Source organism: Oncorhynchus gorbuscha, linkage group LG05, assembly GCF_021184085.1.
Source record: "Oncorhynchus gorbuscha isolate QuinsamMale2020 ecotype Even-year linkage group LG05, OgorEven_v1.0, whole genome shotgun sequence".
NCBI lineage: Eukaryota > Metazoa > Chordata > Actinopteri > Salmoniformes > Salmonidae > Oncorhynchus > Oncorhynchus gorbuscha.
Window position 1 is genome coordinate 48,891,109 of NC_060177.1, and position 21,926 is coordinate 48,913,034.

Below are 21,926 nucleotides of genomic sequence, written 5' to 3' on the forward strand. Positions count from 1 at the left end.
AATACTACCGGGGTCCAGCGTCCAGCGCATCGAGCGTCTCTCCCCCAATGTGCTCGTGAGTAGAGTCAGGGGTTATTTGATGCTATTTTTACAAGAAACTGGTTAATTTGTCTTAAGTCATTACCGTCTATTACGGCTTGAAGTCTTGGGAAAAGGTGGGAAGCGGCAGGCGCTGGCATTCTGCCTAAAGAGAAATCAATGAAACAAATTAATCCTTTGCAGGCTGCGGTGACACAGTCATCCATCATTCATGGGCGCTTTTACCCAACGAATCAGGGAGCAGGGCAGGGGGAGAGAGAGAGGCCCAGGGGACGGGGCAGACAACCACGCAACGCCCAACACTGGGGCAACAGCGAGGAATCATCTTGCTCCAAGCCGAGCCTCCTAACACAACAGCTGACTGTCTGTCTACAGAGTGCAAAGCAGGGATAAATACAACTGGAAGAGCAACACCATGAACAGCCATGATTACACACAGTGTCACTCTCGCTCTCACACACCAGTATTTCCTCCCTCCCCCAGCTTGTTCTGGGCCTCCAGGTTGATGGGAAGACTGACAGGTGATCTTTATCATTTATTTACACTGGACATATAGCCTGCGTATTGGTAATTAATTCCTCAGACAGAGAGGGCAGAGGAGGGAGAGAGAGGGATCAGAAAGAGAGGGCTAGAGGGAGAACGCGATCCCCACTGTGGGGGTGGGCATTGAAAACAGAGATTCCCCTCCAACCATCACATTGAGCACAACCTCACTATGTGGTGTTGCCTTGTTCCAATTCCATCGCATTCTGTTGGCATTGTTCGAATGACGACGCGTTCTGTCGGCATTGCAGACTCCCGCGGCTCAGGCCCCCAGTCCGACGAAAAGGGCCACGTGTCGCCACCCACAGCCTCACTGGGACCACAACCACACACCCCCCCCCCACCCCCTCCCCTCACAAGTGAAAATGAGAACAGCAGCTATAGCAGCTTGCAATACCAGACAACAAAATCAATGAAAATACCCCAACCCCCCCACACAAACAAAAAATGAAACATTAAAATACAAGTGAAATGGATTGATTCTTTTATTCGGACAATTCTTTTGCTTTCTCTGACTGTAATGCTACAGTTACACGTGATTAAAACTCATGGTATCCCAGCACATCATTGCATCAGCCTCCTGCGTTCCCGTATGGTCCGCCTGTGACATGCAACGGCAGCGCCGACGTTAACCTGTGGCGACTGCATGTGTTCTTAAAAAATGTTGCGAGTGGGTAGGACTGGGGATGGAGGTGGTAGGATCACTCCCTGGGAAAGCATAAATAAATCATGGGGAACCGCAGAACAAGCGGCATCATTACTTGCCTTGTCATCGTAATGGGGGCTGGCACTTACCTTAACCAGCCTCAAAGAGGAATACCAATAGCCTTTCTTTTTTTTCACTGACACAGGTGGCAGGATTCTGTGGAGGAGCATTCTGGAAAATCAGAGAGACACAGGGAAGAGATGGAGGGAGGGAGGGAGGGAGGGAGGGAGGGAGGGAGGGAGGGAGGGAGGGAGGGAGGGAGGGAGGGAGGGAGGGAGGGAGGGAGGGAGGGAGGGAGGGAGGGAGGGAGGGAGGGAGGGAGGGAGGGAGGGAGGGAGGGAGGGATATTGCAGGGGGTAGAGGATAGGATGCTACAACCTACACATCCTGTTTAAACACAGTGCTATATTTTCTCTCAACCTCCACATCACTGATCAAGAAAGGTTTACGATACTAACATCCAAGGGGTTCACTTCTCTTTTTCTACTAACACCAGTCTCTTTTTCCTTTATTCATCTGCAAATACGCCAGAGCTTTGTAGAGCATTGCATTCAAATAGCTCTGTAAAAGGCTTGCCTTCCTCGGAAGTTCATGTTCAGGGTGATTCCCACAACCTTTTCCAATACATACAACAGGTTTATGTTTGATTGATAAGTGCATTCTTACAACCTTTGAAGAGATAGATGTTTCGAGGAGAAGTGTAGGAAGGGATAAGGAGAGGAAGGAGAGGAGGAGTTGCTGAAGAGGAACATGCTGTGGAATGTCTGCTGTTCAGGCCCAGGACCCATTTGTCACGGCTTGAATTCCGCTCGGACGCCTCATGTCAGCGGGGTCATCTGAGGTAAACTTGCCATGTGGTCTCTCACACACACACACACACACAGAATCCACATACATAAATTAAACGACTAGTAAAGGAAAGGCACTTGATCACGTACGTCCAAAACCTTTTTGCCCAGCGTAGCATAATACAGCTAGCTTCACCTTCGCTTCTGATTATGACAATAAGAACGTTGACAATCAAACACGAATGGCATCACAAACACACTTGGACTTGAGGATGTCATTATACATGATACACATATTCCACATATTCATAAAGCATTGATTCTGTTTCCGTTGACCCTCAGAGTTGTGTGGGCTGCTGGATAGGAGAGATTAAGGTTAGCTGAGTGAGGTGGAGAGGAGAGCAGTGTGGCGTTAAGGTTAGTACACCCTGTAAATATGTCCTCTGGGTCCAGGGCCAGGGCAGTGAGGACACAAGCACAGGCATGTTTATCATCTCTGACACAGGCATGTTTATCATCTCTGACAGTAGATACCTTCAGCTACGGACACTGGCGAAGCTCATATATAGTCGTAAGGCCAAGACAGAGCAACAGGAACGTCGGCCGTGCGCCGCAGGTGCGCAGCGGTTGGACGTCACACCACCGCTGACAACAGTACACTGGCCGTGATTTTCGGATCATTTCCCAGCGATTCTACACGTTGAGTCGCCACCATTCTGTCATCGCCCAGTAGGCACAGCCGACATTCGTGTTGGTCTGTCTTGCCTTTAACCTACTGACACAGACATAATAGCAACCCTTTACATTGTAGACAAATGCCTAGGGAGTATCTACCTAAGCTGGGAGTTTTGATAATCAGTATTTTCTTTGGCGTCATTATTAATACTTCTGAAGACTACATTATTCGGATGTCAACGGTCAAAATAAATCCAGGTCGTGGCCGTTGTGTGAGCCGCACCTTGTGCGACGGGGCTGACGTCACGATGTCACGGCCGCTGCTGCGACTGAGCTTATATAAACAGAGACATTTGTTTTACACATGACATCACAACCCTCTGTCGATTCTGACTGCGTGACAAGGTGATGCTCTTTATTCCAAAGGAGGGGGACTTGCCATGAAGTTCCTTTCAGTCTGAGAGAGAAGGAAAAAACAACACAGAGACATTGATGAGAGGGGAGAGAGCTGCTTTTAAGACACACTTCCAATGCAAGGCAAGCCAGATAAAATGACACAATGGGTGGCTATCATTGGCCCTGTGTGCATCACGCTGCCTTCTGATTGGCTACTTGACTTTGGCCATGCCCTGTACACAGTATCAAGATGATATTACGGATCTGATTCCAGGGAGAATTCAGGTTATGCCTATACAATAAAGGTGCATTGTTGGTCAATTAATCCATCCTTGAATCGATAAGTGGTAGACTAGTGAGATGTCTCAGTGAATTGGTGAAAGGGGCCAGTGTAGCAGCAGTGGAACTTACATGGCACGATCAGTTTGCACAGTCGCTCACTCCCTGTTAGGAGGAAACACAATTAGTTCATTATTGATGACGAGAACACACATACACACACAAACAAATAAACTTGCCGTATGGATATTGCCATAAAGTAATAACATATGGTTTGGTTTAAAGTTACGTTTGGTTTTGAATGTAGATGTTTTCTTCAATGTGACCCCACTGGCTTTCCACCAACAAAAGTATAAATAATTTCTCGGAAGAGTTTCATGGGGAGAGGGAACAACCGACTGATAAGGTCACAATCTGTCAGCTCGAGAATTAAAAATTAGCAGCCTTGTTGCTTTTCAGTGGGTGTGTACTGTATGAGGGCTGGGGTTGATATTTTAAGTTATTTGTAATAAGTATCTGATGCATCCTGAAGCAAAATGATTTAACCCTTTTACCCAAACTGAAAGGTAAGGAGATATTCTCTGTTTAGTTCAACAGACGAGGTACCACAGAGGTGTGTTCGTCATCATTCGGCAGGGACACCTGACATTGGTTTACTTCAGGGCAAAGGTCCTGAAGTAGCCATATCCAAAATCCAGCGTAGCTTTGATGGTCAATTTAAATAGTGGGCAATAGCTGTGGAATCATCTCATTTCACACACGCTATGCACGCGCGCACACACACTCGCTCACTAACGCGTCAACTCAATCGCACATAGATACACACACTCCATTTCCAAATGAATGTGAAAATGTCTAAAAAGAAAAGGGCATCTGTGGCCTTTTGTGATTTGCCCATGTGTTCTTCTACCAACCAGGTGCACTGAACAGTTCAAAGCACCTTACAAAGGCTATCGTGGCCAAAACATTCTCTATTTTGTTGCCTGAAAGCAATTACAGCACTTGGAAAGGGAATAGTGCCGACTCTCTTTCTTCGTTTTGATGATTCATCACTGGCCCAGCACTGGTTGCCACACTTATGGATGTTCATATCTGGCTAACACCTCTGATCATTTCACAAACGTGCAGGCATTATATTTCTCTAATGATAACACCCCACACCCCACACCCCACCCCATATAAGATGCGAGGATACCGAAACACCTGTGTGTGTGTGTGTGTGTGTGTGTGTGTGTGTGTGTGTGTGTGTGTGTGTGTGTGTGTGTGTGTGTGTGTGTGTGTGTGTGTGTGTGTGTGTGTGTGTGTGTGTGTGTGTGTGTGTGTGTGTGTGTGTGGGTGGGTGTGGGTGTGGGTGTGTGTGTGTGTGTTTAAATACTGCCATGACATTATTATTATGATTCGGATTATTATTATTATTATTACACTTATCTGCATTCTTGATTGTTCTAGCTGTGTAATTACAAGGGGATACAATAATGTAATTTTCCATACAGTTTGTGGATGCACTTATATTTAACACATCTCATTTTCCTACTATTAATCTAATTAATTTGTTCAGGGATCATGCTTAAACCATAGCTTATGGCTCACATAACTGTCCACTATTCCCTGGTTTGTAAAACGAATGGCAACATGTAAATGAGTCTATGCAAGCATTTTATCATCAGAAGCAAGTCTTGTAAAAAAATATATATGAGAAATGATCAAAAACGAGGTTGAGCGTGATTTATTTTTTTGTCTTGGTGTAACATGTTATTCCCTGTCTAAACGTGCTCAGTCATGCCCTATTACAGCACGGTGGCGGTTCAGCCAGACAAAATTCTAATTAAGCGCCCACTGGGTGTGTTGGTTTAAGAAAAACATTATGGATACTTGAAGTGATGCCACTCATTTCACTACAAAATGATGCACAATGACGGGCAAGTTTACATTGGAAATGTATCTCATGATTTAGTTCACCACCCAGCTTCAGGATGGACACATGAGACAAGCCACTTCTCCGGGCTCTGTCTTCCTTTCTCTCTTTACTCTAGTTTTAGTTTAATACTCCTTAAATGGTTATGTACGGGGTCGCAAATTTGCACGGGAGATAATCTTCTTCTGCTTTTTTTGTCCTTGGTCTATCTACAGTGTGTTTTCGGATAATGTGGCGATAGGATGAAAAGTAATCCGCGTGCAGAAATCTAAAAGCTCCTCTATCCTTGTAGAATTTCTCAAGAATTCCACCTTTGCCCTCCGGTTTCCCCGCAATAAATGACTTTCAGGGTGAAATGCCTTCATCCACTGCATTTGGAACCTGTGTCCATGTTACCTCGGTCGCTGTAGATAGATGTCGTTGAGAAAAGGAAAAACTGTTCAAGCACTATGCGGTAAAGGGATGTCCTCACATTATATGGAATGAGGTGATTTAAAAAGTCTCAAGACATTGAAACTAATCATAATAGCCTCAGTGCTTGGCCATTGGTTGCATTAACTCGGATAATATGGTGTCTTCTCCCATTCAATGATACAATTATGATTTAAGTTGTGTTTTGCTAATTGTCTTCTTTGTTTGCCACCAAGATATTAGGCGTACCATATTAAGTCAGTGTAGGTGTTTTGATTTGGTCTCCTTGAATTGCGTGCTGCACACTTTAAACCCTACTAAACTAGGCCTACCTTACACGTGATTTTCATCACTTATAACAATGTAATTTATGTCACGTTGCCCTTTTGTGCCGGGTTAACAATTCAGAAAAGTGTTACTTTGATGTCTCTACTGGTGCTTGCAGTTGGGTTTTTGGTGAACTACAGAATTACAGTGTTTGCAGTGTAAAACTATCAGGATTTTAGTGCTAATGGATTTATGATCTCGGTCTCTGAGACCATCCAAAGTAATTAGCACATGTGCTCTAAATAGATGATGGTTTTGTGAGCAATAAAGCCATTACCCATCGAGTAAACTGACAGTCCCTCTAACTAAACTCCAACCACAAGCTAATTGGAAAAGTCATTTCGGCCTTATTGTCTACAATTATAGCCTTGGCTTTCCCAGCCCGAAAATCCTAATGTGTGTTGCTTTATTCATCGTGGTGTATTCAGGCCCATGATTAAAACCTTGAAGAAACAATCCCAACTGAACCTGTTAGCTACTGTGACAGTGTGAGATCGCGTTGGTCTGTCAATCTTGCATGTCACCAAGCAATAGATGGGAGGTAGGCCTACGGTGAGAAATATTAAATATAATTTATTACACGTTTCATGTATAGGCCTACGTGTAACAGGCATAAGCCTAAAAGTAGCCGAATACACACGAAGGACAGGCGGTAACCTTATAGGTCACATTTCTTGCGTGACTGAACTGCTTGTTGACTATCTCAGGTGATATACTTCCTCATATTTAGTTCGGAACGAAAGGGGATCACGTTCATGCTATAGCTTTGAGTTTATTCTAAAATCCTAGTCGTAATAGTTTACGTTTCAATTTATGAAAAGCATTTCCCTTTATTCAGTTCAACCATCATTTGCGTCAGATAATTTTGTCCAACGGCCTACGTTAAACGTGGCGATTTTAAGTAGCGAGGCTCTCAAATATTTTCCCTATTTCTCACGAATAGCTTTTCCATTAAGAGCGATTAGATTATGTCTATTGAAAGTTGCTGATCCATAGAGAAAATGGCAGCGGATAAAAGGCGATTTTCAAGTGACCTTCTCGTCCCTTTCACACCAATCTGAGCCCCGAATAGTTAGGGATCAGATTGGACAAAAGCCCCCTCCTCTTCTCTTTCAACTCGTAACGACTCAAAGTAGAGGGGCACGCAACAAAACCTCCAACTCACACATTAAAGTGTAACGCACAGCTTGGGTCGACAGAGAAGCAGCAGCACTGGGCATCTTCATTTTTTCTTTATGTAGCCAAATTCACAACGCAAAATGTATTTTTCCAAATAATCTGTACGTTTTGTTTAAAGTTGAGAGACATCTATAACAAAACTAGGACATTAGGCTACAAAGAACACATCAAAACAAATCAAAATAGTACAATTATAAACGTGTTTCATTATGCCGGTCTAACCTGTATACTTCCAGTGATAAGCTATGTGGAAAAGTTTTAAAAGGCGCAGAAGAAGGAATTCTTCAGCCATCTGTCTTCAGATGTTTCTGTTATCTGTTTAAACATTGGTATGTTAATTTAAGTGTAAGTTATTTTATCAAATTCAATTATCATAAATCACTCAAGTATAGAGTTTTGGTGAAATGTATTATTATATGTAGTTGCACATGTAACGTAGGTTATTACGCATATTAATTGGTGTGCAATAATTGACAGCTCCCCTCATTTGTAGCCTTATTTAAAACACTGATGCAGGCCCCATGCACTTGGCACGTCTCTAATACCATTTTCTCATAGTTTTTTAGACTCATATTTTTATTGGTTGACAATATAGGCTATATATCTTTGGAACAAAACACCGCAGCCTTTTCTTCATGAAAGTTGGTTCAAGTTAGAGGCAGATTCTTAGGCGGGCGCGGGATGGGAACAGCGGAGATCGGATGTGTGTTGCCCTCTCTCGTCGTGAAGAAACATAATACTTGTTTTTACAGGAGGCATTTCGACTGAGGCCTCTGAAGCATCAGGTAAAGAAAGCAGTGAATGCTCTGTGTCAGCTTGAACAGTGTGGTGACTCATGACTATATATTCACTGCACTGAAGCGTCTGCATAACCTAAACTAAATCCATGAGGATTATATTATTAGCTATATTCCTGCAACGTTGTTAGGTGTTTTAAATGATCTGAAATGCCTATGTATTTGCCTCCGTGTTCCCGGGGTTGGAGGCTTGGCTATCATGGCCTTTTATTGCTTTCACAACTGTTCCACAAGAGTTCATAAAGCTCGATTGACTGCTTGCAGAAGCGAAAAACATGTTTGTGGGGTGAAGTCGGTCTGCAGAATTCGATTTATTTGTTATAAAAAACGGAGAGAGAGAGACCCCATCCACGTGGAAATGTGCCTAATGTAGCCTATATTTAAAACAAATACAGTATATGAAGTCCACATAGGCCTATTTATATGGACCTCACCGCAGATGCTCAGAAAATATATGTGTGTCCGGATGCATAGGCTACGTGTGCAAATATACTGCACTGCGAAAAGCATTTGGTATTTTTGGTAATAACATATAACATACCTCAATGTGTAACATAGAAATGAATGGTAGGCCTATAAATACCTGTTATGGGGAACCTAAAAATTGCATTTATAGCATCAACTTATCATCTGAGACACGAGGGATTCGAAGTTGATTATAGTCTCACCAAACATGTATTTCATAGCCTATGCTTGTATCAATATCGCTCGATGTAAGTTGTATTTATGGCTCAATTATCTACTAAACAATAGGGCATTTGAGGTAAATCATTTCATTTACGTTCCCTTAATCGTAAAACGTGCCTTTAAATTGACATACTTTCTTCTAATTTATCTAACATTGTGTGGTTGTAATTGTAACTGCAAACTTGGCAATGAAATAATGATAATTTGATGATCGTGAACCTCCTATATTTTCATATGACTAAGCAAAACAGCCGGAAAGTCTTCCAGGTACTATTCTCATGCCTAGCTAGTAGCCTACAACCCTGACCAGCTCGGTCGAACAACTGTCCTATAATCCGTTGACACTATCTCTGAGACAAACAGGCTGTTATCGATCATTTCATTATGTGATCAAACAACAAATAGCCATGCACAGGTGAGATGCTCACGACTTGGAAAGGGTTCCCTGAATTGTGGTAACAGCATCACCGATGCCCGTATATACTGGCGAAGACAGTTTAAAACGGAGAAACCCAAAAACCGGTTAGAATGTAAAGGAAAAGATTCAAAGTACTGCAGCTCAAAAGTTTCGCCCTGGAATGTAACAGTGGTTGTTTAGACAAATAGGCTAGATGCATGGGTCTGCATGGTCGTGTGGCGAGGCAAGAATGTATTCTTAGCATTTAAAGCTACTTGTGAATAGGTGAAACAGAAATTAATTGTGTACTTGCCTGGCTGGTGTTAGCCAAATTCAGTTACCGATGTTTTCCGTCCACCACAGCCTAATATTCGTCGCTGGGTGCTTCTTCTTTTAATGTCCTGCTGTCCACTTTCTCGTTTTTCTCACTGTTTTCGTGCTATAGCCTTATTTCACTCTGCTCTTATTCGCTGTCCCCCCCCCCTTCCACTCTCTCTCTCTCCGTCCAACTCCCTTCCCAATCTGTATAGTAAAATCTTAATGATACACTTACAGAATATTCTTTGTCCGATTTAATCTTATTCGTTTCACCTTTTCAAAGAGCTGGAGACAAGACCGGGAGTCTCAGTGCAGTGTCTGAGACGGGGGACGGGAAGAGCTCTGCTGTTGAATAGGCTACTTAAAAACACCCATTTCTCCTATGCGTTTGCAAGGGGGGTACTTGCATAATAGCGCTCCATTATATCTCTTAATAGCTGACCATAGTCGGAAAGACAATAACAAATGTGTTCATAAACTATTCACTTCATTTGAAAATACTGAAAATACCCTTTCCTCTATTTAGTGTATGCTATTATGGGATGCATGTCGACGCACCAGGCTTGTACCCCATCTGAACAAAGTCTTGATGACTTTGGTGACTATGTAGCCTACAGGTTTTTGTATATGTTGTCATATTCACACTACCCGAGTTCGTAGGTTTCATGTCAACGTTATCTGAGCTAAGTTCCACTCCTTTCAAGTGATTTTACCTTGGAGGACTTTGCTCAATCTAAAAAAAAGAAGCAGCAGCTGTTGTGTTTGGAATCGTTTTCAGGAACACAGCACCTGTAAAAAAATATATATGAATTTTAAAAAATAAAGCAATTTTCAGGAGTTTACTTGTTTAAAAAAAACAGTTTTACAAGGTTGATAACAATAGATGTGCGTTGTGCATTACTGTGTGGTTGTAATTGTATACTGTACGCTAGATGGCAGACCGATCCAGACATTTTTGAGTTGGAGGCGCATGCAGGCTTCAGTATCAACACACAAAAAGCCGGAATCCCCGTGCAATTTTCAAACAGCTTCACATGATTTTGAGTTATTGTCATTATTAAGACATAATATGACACCCATTTAGTGATTGTGCAGGCCTTAAAACCACAACTGTTACAGAGTATTTCTTCTTCGTCGATGTGATTGTGAGATTCGTTGGCGCCATCGCACCCTTTCTGTCTATTCTAACACGACTTGTCTAGGCTACTATGCATCATTTCTTACATTGTCATTTTCCCTAATTTGACCCTGCAATTTTGGACCCCAATCATTTTTTTACAATGGAAATGTAACGTTGACGGGTGTACCACAGTATTACGCATCACCAAATGCTGTAGGCTGCATGTAGCCTATAATAAAATACATCATACATAAATAATTATTTCTTACGCATTTATAATTAAGATAGCAGTCTCAAAACAAACCATTTCAAACTTTGGGGAATTCTATGCGAGTCCTTCTATGCGAGTCCCTTTCGCCCGCGCACGTTTGTTTATTTCACGTGCGCAAAGCTTTGTCCCCTCTTTCACCCATCTTTTCGGCTATTCTATCCAGGGTTTCTTCCTGTTTTTGTGACAATAGACGGCCCGTAGGCTAATCAGGTTTCAAAGTAAATAGCAGCGCGAGGCGAGCTCAATGTAAATTGTGCTTGTCAGAGTCCCCAGTCGTAGGTAGCGAGGAACGAGGACTCTAACCAATGGAGAGAAAGAGGCTTGGCTAACCTTAGCCTCCCATTTTCCCTCTCCCCCCTCAATGCAGGGCTCTGGCCAGTCAGTCGCCTTTGATTATCAGTTGCCAGCAGCCTCTCTCTTGGCTCCTTGACACGAGCACCATATAAGGCGCAGCGATCTCCATAGAAACGTGTCAGTTTCAATAGTAGTGTCAAAGTTCACTATATACAGACATTCGCGAAGATCCCGGTTTCGGAAACATTGCTCTGCTGGTCTTCCCGTTTAAACGCATTCATTTTTGGGTCTCTCCGTCTTGCATATTCTATTAGTTGTTTTTTTTCCCTTCCTTATTTTTATCTCTTCGTATTCGCTCCATTCCTGCTGGAGAGGTGAAACTACATGGGCACTACGGCGACGCGGTCTTTTTGCTTGGACGAGATGAGGTTTATTTAAGAATATAGATGTAAAATCCTGCTCTTCAGTTTTTTCCTCCCCTCCAACAGCGAAGACGGGAGTAAAGGAGCAAGGAAGGAAAGAGAAGGGAATTTATTTCTCGCAGCACTTTTGGATCGCGTGTCTTTGAAAGATTTTATGTTCATTTCTACGTCCATGTGAATCGCTCCTGCCTCCTTTCTGGCTATTTTATACCAAACTGCATTTTTGTTACGTCTGGCTCGCTTTTTCTTCAAGATTGGGTACCTGAATGGCTAACTGCAATTTACCTTGGAACTGGCCTCCCGATACTTGCATATCCTGATCGGGTGCTTATTCTATCGTGTCCTTTATTTTGAATGTATTGATCGTGTTCTGCTCCCTTCTTTCTCATAGGAGATTGTTCGCTCCGATTTGACTTTGCACTGTCGTGTTTGAGATCTTTTTTTCTCCCCTCGCTTTATAAATCCCAGCGATCAGTTCGCTTTATCGCACTTTTCGGGCCCGAGATATGGCAATGGTAGTTAGCGTCTGGCGAGATCCGCAGGAAGACGTGGTCGGAGGACCTCCAAGCGGCCCAAATCCAGCAACTCAGCCGGCGAGGGAGCAACAGCAGACGGCGTCGGCAGCCCCGCACACTCCGCAGACCCCTAGTCAGCCAGGACCCCCGTCAACACCTGGGACTGCTGGGGAGAAGGGGAGTCAGAATTCTGGTCCACAGCATATAGAATGTGTTGTTTGCGGAGACAAATCGAGCGGCAAGCACTATGGTCAGTTCACCTGCGAGGGATGCAAAAGTTTCTTCAAGAGGAGTGTCAGAAGGAACTTAACGTATACATGTCGTGCCAATAGGAACTGTCCCATTGACCAACACCACCGAAATCAGTGCCAATACTGTCGGCTGAAGAAATGTTTGAAAGTGGGAATGCGGCGGGAAGGTGAATATCTTTTTTTAATGCCACATATGATTACACATACTGAGTTCCATAGACGAGTAGAGCTGCCATGTTGCATAAAGGTCATATACATGAGACATCCGTTGCACATCCATGTTTTTTCCAGGAATGTGCATGTACGCGTTTAGCCTATAGAGGGTAAAATGTAATGAAAGCAGCTACAAAAGATAGGTCGTATAACAAATCAGCTATTTACTTGACGGACGTTTTTGTGAACGTCAAAACTAAACATAACTATTTGCTATTTGCATTTAGTGTTTTATAGGTTTTTAATAGTGTGTGTGTGTGTGTGTGTGTGTGTGTGTGTGTGTGTGTGTGTGTGTGTGTGTGTGTGTGTGTGTGTGTGTGTGTGTGTGTGTGTGTGTGTGTGTGTGTGTGTGTGTGTGTGTGTGTGTGTGTGTGTGTGTGTGTGTGTGTGTGTGTGTGTGTGTGTGTGTGTGTGTGTGTGTAAGAGAACATGAAGTGCACTTCCTTACATGTGTAGTGATACACAAGTGTTTGGTTTGTCTGTGCATTAAAACGAACAGACAACATAACCACATCGCCCTCCTGTTCCATATGCTTAGGCAGCTTGAGTAATACTGGAGAAGTTGTGCGGAGCACATTGTTTTGCCTCATAATGTATGAGAGGCCGTAACTTTCCCTCTCTTTGGAGCACAAATGATAGCAATACTCGTATTTTAAATAAACCCCCAAAATTACCATACATGTTATTTAATATATCCTCAATAAATAAATGTAATATATATATATATATAGACCAATTATACTTTTTCAAGCACATTGTTAAACGATTTTTCCTTTACCAAACTATTACTATGGTAAGAAGGGGTTGACTCTTATTTGGTGTTGATATATTTAGGCTATGCCATTCTTCTTTAGTGCAGTATAACACAGGTGTAATGGAGAAAAATAGCTTTACGTTGATAAATACAGTAGTAAACTGACACATGGGCTGCATTGAATAATTAGATGCAGCATATACCTAAATTACACTATAGGCCTGTATTACTGCAGTTGAGCAAATGGCAACACCCGTTATGTTCAATATTTAATATTTGTGTGTGTGTGTGTGTTTTTTAATCGAGATGCATGCATCGTCAATACAAATGTAAACAGTGCAACATTGAGCATGGTGATATTGAAAATGGTATCATTTATTTAAACAACACACAATCTTACACACTATATAATTTACAGTTTGAGATAGATTGGGATGGGAAACGTTACCCCCTTATTTTGAGAGCAGAAAACACTAGCTTGCCTTATGCTTCTCGGCATAGGTTGCACATACAACAATGTTCATCAGTTCTGGATGCACATTTCCTCTCCTTCTCTTTCTTTTTGTCAGCGGTTCAGCGAGGACGAATGCCTCCAACCCAACCGAACCCAGGTCAGTACGCGCTGACGAACGGGGACCCTCTGAACGGCCATTGCTATCTCTCCGGATACATCTCCTTATTGCTTCGGGCCGAACCATACCCGACGTCCCGATATGGAAGCCAGTGCATGCAGCCCAACAATATCATGGGTATCGAGAACATCTGCGAGCTGGCCGCTCGCTTGCTCTTCAGCGCTGTGGAATGGGCTAGGAACATCCCTTTCTTTCCCGATCTGCAGATCACCGACCAGGTGTCCCTTCTCAGGCTGACGTGGAGCGAGCTGTTTGTGCTAAACGCAGCTCAGTGCTCCATGCCTTTGCATGTGGCCCCTCTGCTTGCCGCGGCAGGCCTCCACGCTTCTCCAATGTCTGCGGACCGAGTCGTGGCTTTCATGGATCACATTCGAATCTTCCAGGAGCAGGTTGAGAAGCTTAAGGCCCTCCACGTTGATTCGGCAGAGTACAGCTGCATCAAGGCAATAGTACTCTTCACATCAGGTGAGTGTTTACCATGCCACTATGTTAAGGCCTTGTCTTATAGGCGGGCAGTGAGGGGGAAGACTGGGTGAAAATCAGACTAGAGGCCATGGCTGTCTAGTGCAGGCTACTCCATTATGTTTTGTATAATAACATGCTGCATATATTCACATTTATACATTTTGTGTGTCAGCCAAAGCGAAAGAGAAGTAAACAAACCGACCCACAGACAGCGTCTAATGTAATATTTTCAAAAACGTAATTTAAAATGTGTATTTTACCTCGTATTAAAAGATTGAAAGCCAATATAATATTTAATAACTGTTGAAAAAATATGATGCATTATATTTTTTATAAATCCGGATAACTATAGATATTTGTTTTGGTCTATGTCCCAGGCGTATTGTTTTATTATATTATATCCGCAAAGAAAAGCACAATTTGAGTATGACACTTCATGTAGGCTTTTAATGTTGTGACGCATGTTTTTCATGTTTTGCGCGCACAAACACGTGTTATTTTAAAACAGGAAATGATCCCTAGCTGCCTGATCAAAGAAAATGGTGAAATAGCCAAAAATGTCATTGTATTACATTGCTCGAGATTGATATGGGAATGTGGGCTATTTTGTTTACTGATATTTCCTCTCACAATTATTGTCTTAAACAATTAGAATCCCACATTTTGAAAAGTAGTCTACACAGGGTAGCTCATTACTAGCTATCTGGCTGAGGCAAGTTTACCATTGGTGTCGCGCGTAATAATAGGCCTATAGATATTTAAAGTTTGACTGTGGACACTTGCTCTCATTATCATTTGCAAGTACCGTGTAAGGATTGTGGAGAGTAGGCCTAGTGGATAAAAAAGCCCAACTCGACCGTGGCTCAAAATAGCTATCATGTGGCTATTTAAAAGTGTTCAAATTCTTATTAAATTGCCTTATTTCAATCAATATATTTCACATTTACGCACAATTTCGCCAATGATTGTGTTTTGTAATTTAAGGAAATGTATATATTTTTAATAAACACATTTTCACTCTGGAGACCCTCAAAAGAATACTATGCTTAGTGACATCACCTATAGCCTACTTTAGCCTAAAGTAACCTAGTATTAGCATCTTACTTAATACATTTTTTTTTAGATTAGGTCTATATTAAACATATCCACACGACTTTAAATACTCAAATACATTCATTGCATATTACATTAGGCCTATATTATATTACATGATATGTAGGTAACATATGATGTTATGCATTTTGTAATTATTTTGAAAAAAAATGATGTGGATAAACAGACTGAGGTTGAGTGTTCAGTGAACTTGTTTTGATTGGTGGCCAAAGGGGGATTCAAAGGAAGTGTTTTATTCAATGTAATTAAACCTACCCCAGTCCTCTAGTTTGCCCTCCTCAGTGACATGGAAACCTTTACCAATGCTTTATCTGTTCACGAGGACTTTTCATGGATTTTGGGATAGTTTATGGCATTTCTGTCCTTAGCATCATCATCATTGCAAAATAACATTTAAAGACAAACATATATTTACGTGCATATTATATGATCAATCAAGCCAATCTGGTCTACCTATAGACTACCTTTGCTATTGCAAACTTATATATATATATATATATTTTAAATATTTGATATGAGGCACCTAACATTATGACATTGAGGACCTAGTGCCAAGTTGTTGTTACATTATGAGATAAAATCTAACATAAAATAGCCTACAACTGAATAGTTCGTAGTTAGCTAGCTTTAACTTTGATTTTTGTGCATTTTAGCAAGAGACAACATGTAGGGCCAATGATATATGTAGCAAACTATTGTAGTCCAGGTTTACAGTGTTGTACATTGTAATTGAGTTACTTTGAGCTATTTTCAAACAGGAAACTCATAGGCGGTAGCCTAGTTTAGGTGATTGTCTTCTTATCGTTCCTATTATGTCCAGTTTATCTATTGCATCTTCATAATTAATTACATGTTTCTATCTGTGTTCAGATACTTAAATGTGAATCTAGAAAATATGTATTTTATGTTTTTTCAGTGTTAGTTCTATGTTTGGTGCCCTTTCGTGAGCTTTATTTTTCTGTTGACTCATGCGTTCTCTGCTGGGCAGTCGCCGAAATGCTTTGAACTTAGTCATTATTGCGTTGCGTTTCACAAGTTTATATTTGCAAGAGGTTTTGAAATGTAATTAATTTCTCCCCGATTAATTGTTTTATTTATTGAATAGTGACACTCAAAAATATAATCCAAACCGATTTGCATAGGCTACATGGGGTTGTGCCGCCTATAAATTCATACATAGTAAATCAACCCGAGATCTCCGAGTTGCCCCCACGCAGTCAGTGAGTTCATAAGGTTATTGTGTCTGGCCGTAGTGAGTTATAGCCCTGAGAAATCAAGATTAGCATTGTCCGATGTTTAATGTATTAGAGCTGGAGAATTGAGGCTATCTCTCCTGTGCACTTGCAACAAAGCATAACGGTCCATATGCCAGTATGCTTGGCCTTTCACAACCGTTTACTGCAGATTTTTAACCACAGCAGTGAGCCTATGCTATGGCGACAAACAGTTTAGTTTGTACTATTCGCAAACATATCTTAAGACATTAACATTGAGTGTATTTCTCTATTTAGGCCTATGCAGACTGCAATCCACAACCCCCGACTGTGTACAAAACACATTTCGCATGTGTTGTTGTGCTGGCTCCTTTTCGTATTTTTACGTGTTTTTTTGCGTGACTATTGACTTCACCCCGCTAATAAATTTGATTGCTTCCAGCGGCCTTTCCTAGGCTACATTGAAAAGCAGGCCAAGCATGGTCTATCAAGTAAAGAGCGGAAAAATGTCTTAACAGCTTATTGAGAGTAGACTAATTAGGTCATATACAGCCATTGCAATTTTAACGTAATCAATGTATTTTATACATTTGTATAGACTTGAGTCCCCTGAGTCAGAAAGCATGAGTGGGCCTATACCTTTCCCTCTGCTTCCTCCATTGGAAATGTTATAGGCTTATGCTACACATCATTTTCCATCCCAGTTAGCGGCATATTCTTTGTTTTGATTGGTTTATGAACGTGTAGAGGTATCTGCCGCTGTGTGGTGCGTTCCCCACTTGAACATATCGCCCTTGTTTATTCTATATGACAGTCCCTCTTACTCAATGTGATGTAGCATGTTTGGGCAGTGTGTTTGTTTATTTCACTTTGTCAATAACACGTAACGCTGATGTTGAATGATAACCAGAGTGCTTTTGTGTTTCTCTTTTTTTCCTGCACAGACGCCTGCGGCCTGTCAGATGCGGCTCACATCGAAAGCCTGCAGGAGAAGTCTCAGTGCGCCCTGGAGGAATACGTGAGGAGCCAGTACCCTAACCAGCCCAGCCGCTTTGGCAAGCTCTTGCTGCGGCTGCCCTCTCTCCGCACCGTCTCCTCATCGGTAATTGAGCAGCTGTTCTTCGTCCGCTTGGTAGGTAAAACTCCTATTGAAACCCTCATCAGGGATATGCTATTATCCGGGAGCAGCTTCAACTGGCCTTACATGTCCATCCAATGATCCGAATGAGAGTGACAAAAAGAGAGAAAAAGGACCAAAATTCAGCATCCCGTACAAGAAGACTATATATAGGACCTTTTTGAACACATTGGAAGACATGACATGCTTTTTTTTTGTCTTCTGGGACTAAGATCTGAGATGGAATACGTTATGTACAGAAAATATGGAACTGAACTTACACCTGTGTAAATCCACTCTCGTCTTCAAGAACAGTACTCTTCATTTTGTAAAATACTAGTCTTTATTTTCCTTTTTTGTAAAAAAAAAAAAAAAAAAATACAAATAAAATGAAAAACATCATATGCGCAGTAAGAAAAAAAAGAATCAAGATTTAGCGGGAAAATAATGTTTCCAAGCAATTATAAGAAATGTCCTGTGTCTATGTACCTGTCTGTTTTGTATTTTTTCTGGTTCTAAACCAGCTTTTCTGTGATTCTATACTAATAATTTTTGATATAACCTTTTGCTTCTTATAATGAGTGCGATATATGTTGTCGAAGCTATGTTCTCCAAGAATTAAAATTGAAGTGAGAATTTAAAACAGAAAAATAAAGAAATTTAGACAAATAAGAAACAAGTCTAATCGCTATGACAATATCACTACTGATGGTTGAACTATGGACCTGCAACTGCAGCATACTGACCTCGTGGACATTTTGAGGAGAGGACATCTGTGGCACCTTTTTTCCTGGTCATGAGTGTGTGTGGAGTCGATCATCAGTCAAAGAGGAGAGACATGAAAATCAAAAGCACTTTTAATATATCGTTTCAAATACATTTTGTTTGTTTCGTCTTGAAATTTTCATTGTTTCTTGAATTTTATTGGTTGTTGCCTTCAATTTGCTTACTCCATGATGCAGCTTTTGCAGAAGGGTCGGTTGATGAAGTTGTGTGATGGTGACTGTACTATTAAAAAAGAAATAGGCAACAATGTCTCACTCTCAAGAATGTTCATCTGAAGCTCAAGATGCGCGCTCGCGCTTATTGTGTGGGATAGCATAATGCCAAACCAAATAAGGTGGTCCTCTTTTTTTCTTTACGTCACTCTTCATACACAGGTGTAGGCTACACATGATGTTTGCCTTGTATATGCGTTCTCCAGTTTTGTCTTGCACAATTACACAAACATTCAAATGCATTATTGTCATTTTGCTTCAAGTATGGCTTATTCTTCAATGGGGGGGGAAAAAGATGACGTGAACATAGAACATGCGTTATTTAGATTGCTTGGCTGGTGTGTTCATTGCATAGCTCGCTGTATGTTACTGTTTCATGCACTCACTCACGACTGGGTATGAACACAAAGAAGCACATGTTATGTGCCGAATTAGACGGTAGTGACGCTGCTCGCTGTCTGTGAGCGCGTTAATGACTGGTTCATATTTTCTCAGACAGCAATGAAAGCAGGCGCGCCACCGAGGCTTCTCTAAACTGCCTCCTGTGGCTTAATCAAGGTGATTCTCAATTCACCTCTCACTGCAGAAACGAAACATGTGCATTCGCCCCTTTAAAAATATACGCTTGGAAGTATTGTTTCAATATTGAAACGTATCTTAAACTAGGGATTACGCTAGCTGCAAAACAGATGTAAAAGGCGTGATCAATTTGGAAAATGTATTTTACAGCATGCAAGCCAGTCGATAGGAAGGAACATCGAATGCGATGCATTGTGATGGAAAATAGAGAGTGAATGAGACAGCGATAAACAAAGTGTACAGGGGCAGAGACAAATGGGAGAGCAAATGTGCAGAGGCAAAGCAGTGTGTTTGTGGCCTAGGCTTGAATATAGCCGACACTTAGAATATCATGAATAGATCGACGAAGTCCTCAAGGTGTTGGATTCTGATTTTCGACTGCACGGTACTCTGTGGAGTAGCTTCATGTAGAGGCTGCATGTCTCTTGCGTGCCATTGTCTCCTTACCCTTTAAAAAAATGTTTTTGAGAGGAGACCTCTAAGCGTACAGGATGAATCCAGTATAATTTCCATATTCTCTACTGCACATAATGTAGCTATTAGACTCAAATAGGGACATATTGGAATATGCCTATGATGGGAGGAATAAAACAACGGGCCTTGTAGCCCTAGCCTCGCAGTTGAGCTTGGGATAGTAAGTAGCGTGATGAAAGCTGCGTGAGGATTTATCTGAACTCAGACTGCCACAGTAGCCTGTAATGTCTTTGATTTGATTTATATCTCCATGTTGGGGCTGGGGGAGGGGTGTGTGTATCATGACAGTGGTCGATTTGAGTGTGTGTTCCCTGATTCATTCATATACCAGTAACGTATTGTTGCTTAACCAGATGTTGTGACATTTCCTAGGCCTAAATGTACCTGTCGTAATAGTCTTTTTTTAAATTCTTACCCCTTGCACAATTTTAGTAGGCTAATCCTAGTTCTCATGGCCTCATCGGGGAAAAATATGAGCAGGCCTTATTTGATCCCAGTCGAACTGTGGTCATGATTGAAGCGGTGTTCAGGCTCTACACTTTCTACAAATATTTCAACACGGTATTTCTTAATACCAAGGTAACCCTTTAATGTGCCATGTCCTTAATGTGTAATGATATGGCTACGGTTATGAACCGGGCAGTTGGCCGGTTTGCAGGTCGAAGTTGGAGGATGAGGCCTTGTAGTATTGCTTTGAATTAATACGTTTAAACACTGATTTTAACATATCATAGTCAAGCAGTTTACAGATGACCCATTTTCTCTCATAAGAAAAATAAAATAACTTAGTTTAGCTTATAGCCCAGTCTACTTCACGTATTTTCTTAGAAATACAAAGATTGTATAGCATACTCCCCCTAAACATTTTATTTTGTAAATCTGGTTGTATTTATATTACTTGTTTATTCGGGGCTAGTAGTTTATGATTATCCTCAAAGGAAGAGTTGTTGAATTTGAAAACATACATTTACTTAAAATAGTGTCATTGATGACGAGTCTCGATCAATTCGAGCCCATATTTACAGGCTTCGACTAAATTGTTCACCAGCATATTAAACGCAGCTTTCAACTGGTATTCTAAACCCCTCTAGAATTCCCACTTTCATCCTTTGCTGAGCGCATTCTGTTACACAATCGCTACACTACGGGCTAAAGCAATTCAAAATCACATAATTCGAGCCATGTGTATGAAGCAGTAGGACTAACTACAAACCAGAATGATAGGCTACAGTGGTGTATTGCGTCAATTTCCTAACAATTATGACAATTGAAAGAACTTGTTGTAATCCCAGATATGCAATAATTACATCTAATCTCGTAATAGTTTAGTATTTGGCTTTCCAGTAGCCTAACCTCGTAGACGTAGTGTTTGGGTTAAAATATTTGAGGCTATACAAATGTTCTCTCTGGTTCTTGTATGCTGGTGATATCTTAGCTGCCATTCTGAAGAAGAGGAAGAAAAACGTGTTACATGTTTGGGATGTTCTATCATATTGTTACACTTGACTGATGGTGGTGGGTAAAGGGAAAGGGATCTGTGACACACTACAGGCCCCACCTCGGTAATTTCGGAAACTCTGGTTACAAAAGTGTTATTCCTAAATTAGTTAAATAACCATTTACCTCTGTCTGGTTTCATTCATCAAACCACAAGCGAAGGACTCCTAACATGGGGGCTGGCTATTTGTTTGCTTACACAAGCAGCTGGGTGCGATTTCACGATTGAGATATCTGAAAGCGAAACATTTATTTCCCGAAGTTGTCAGCGAACCTATTTCCAAACCTTATGCAGCCAATGGCTCCACAAGTCTTGAGAGGTCACAAGGCAATAACAAGCTTGTGTGGGGTAGCACAGATAATGTCAAGCCTAAGCACGTTAAGTCACTGTTGACAAATAGTTCGAGAAAAATATTTTCTAATAGAAGCTTTAAGATGCGTGGACAATCCTCTAAAGTATGGGCTATGACAATGTTATAGGCTAAACTTTTATTTTAGGTATTGGCTTATGCAAATGATTACACGACAATTGACATCCAA

The 21,926-nt window shown here is 41.4% G+C and overlaps 1 protein-coding gene and 2 long non-coding RNA genes across 5 annotated transcripts; 1 reads left to right on the plus strand and 2 right to left on the minus strand.

Annotated features, from left to right (window-relative positions):
* Window positions 1-1,049: 1,049 nt before the first annotated feature.
* LOC124035137 lies at window positions 1,050-1,513 on the minus strand. The gene is made up of 2 exons (XR_006838690.1): window positions 1,378-1,513; window positions 1,050-1,290 (listed from the first exon to the last, which is right to left on the minus strand). It is a non-coding gene; the product is annotated as an uncharacterized LOC124035137 (long non-coding RNA).
* Window positions 1,514-1,591: 78 nt separating this feature from the next.
* Window positions 1,592-11,102, minus strand: LOC124035997. The gene is made up of 4 exons (XR_006838828.1): window positions 10,882-11,102; window positions 10,171-10,246; window positions 3,559-3,591; window positions 1,592-3,208 (listed from the first exon to the last, which is right to left on the minus strand). It is a non-coding gene; the product is annotated as an uncharacterized LOC124035997 (long non-coding RNA).
* LOC124035996 (nuclear receptor subfamily 2 group F member 1-A-like) lies at window positions 7,910-18,873 on the plus strand. Of its 3 annotated transcripts, none has more exons than XM_046350019.1 (3): window positions 7,910-8,043; window positions 13,867-14,394; window positions 17,666-18,873. In XM_046350019.1, exons 2-3 carry the CDS (start codon window positions 13,884-13,886, stop codon window positions 17,938-17,940), a joined length of 786 nt encoding a protein of 261 aa, XP_046205975.1. In that variant the 5' UTR covers window positions 7,910-8,043; window positions 13,867-13,883; the 3' UTR covers window positions 17,941-18,873. The 3 variants fall into 3 exon arrangements, with proteins under 3 accessions (XP_046205975.1, XP_046205974.1, XP_046205973.1); XM_046350018.1 differs by lacking the exon at window positions 7,910-8,043 and adding an exon at window positions 11,213-12,497 and having other exon boundaries at window positions 13,870-14,394; XM_046350017.1 differs by lacking the exon at window positions 7,910-8,043 and adding an exon at window positions 11,217-12,497.
* The last annotated feature ends 3,053 nt before the right edge of the window (window positions 18,874-21,926 follow it).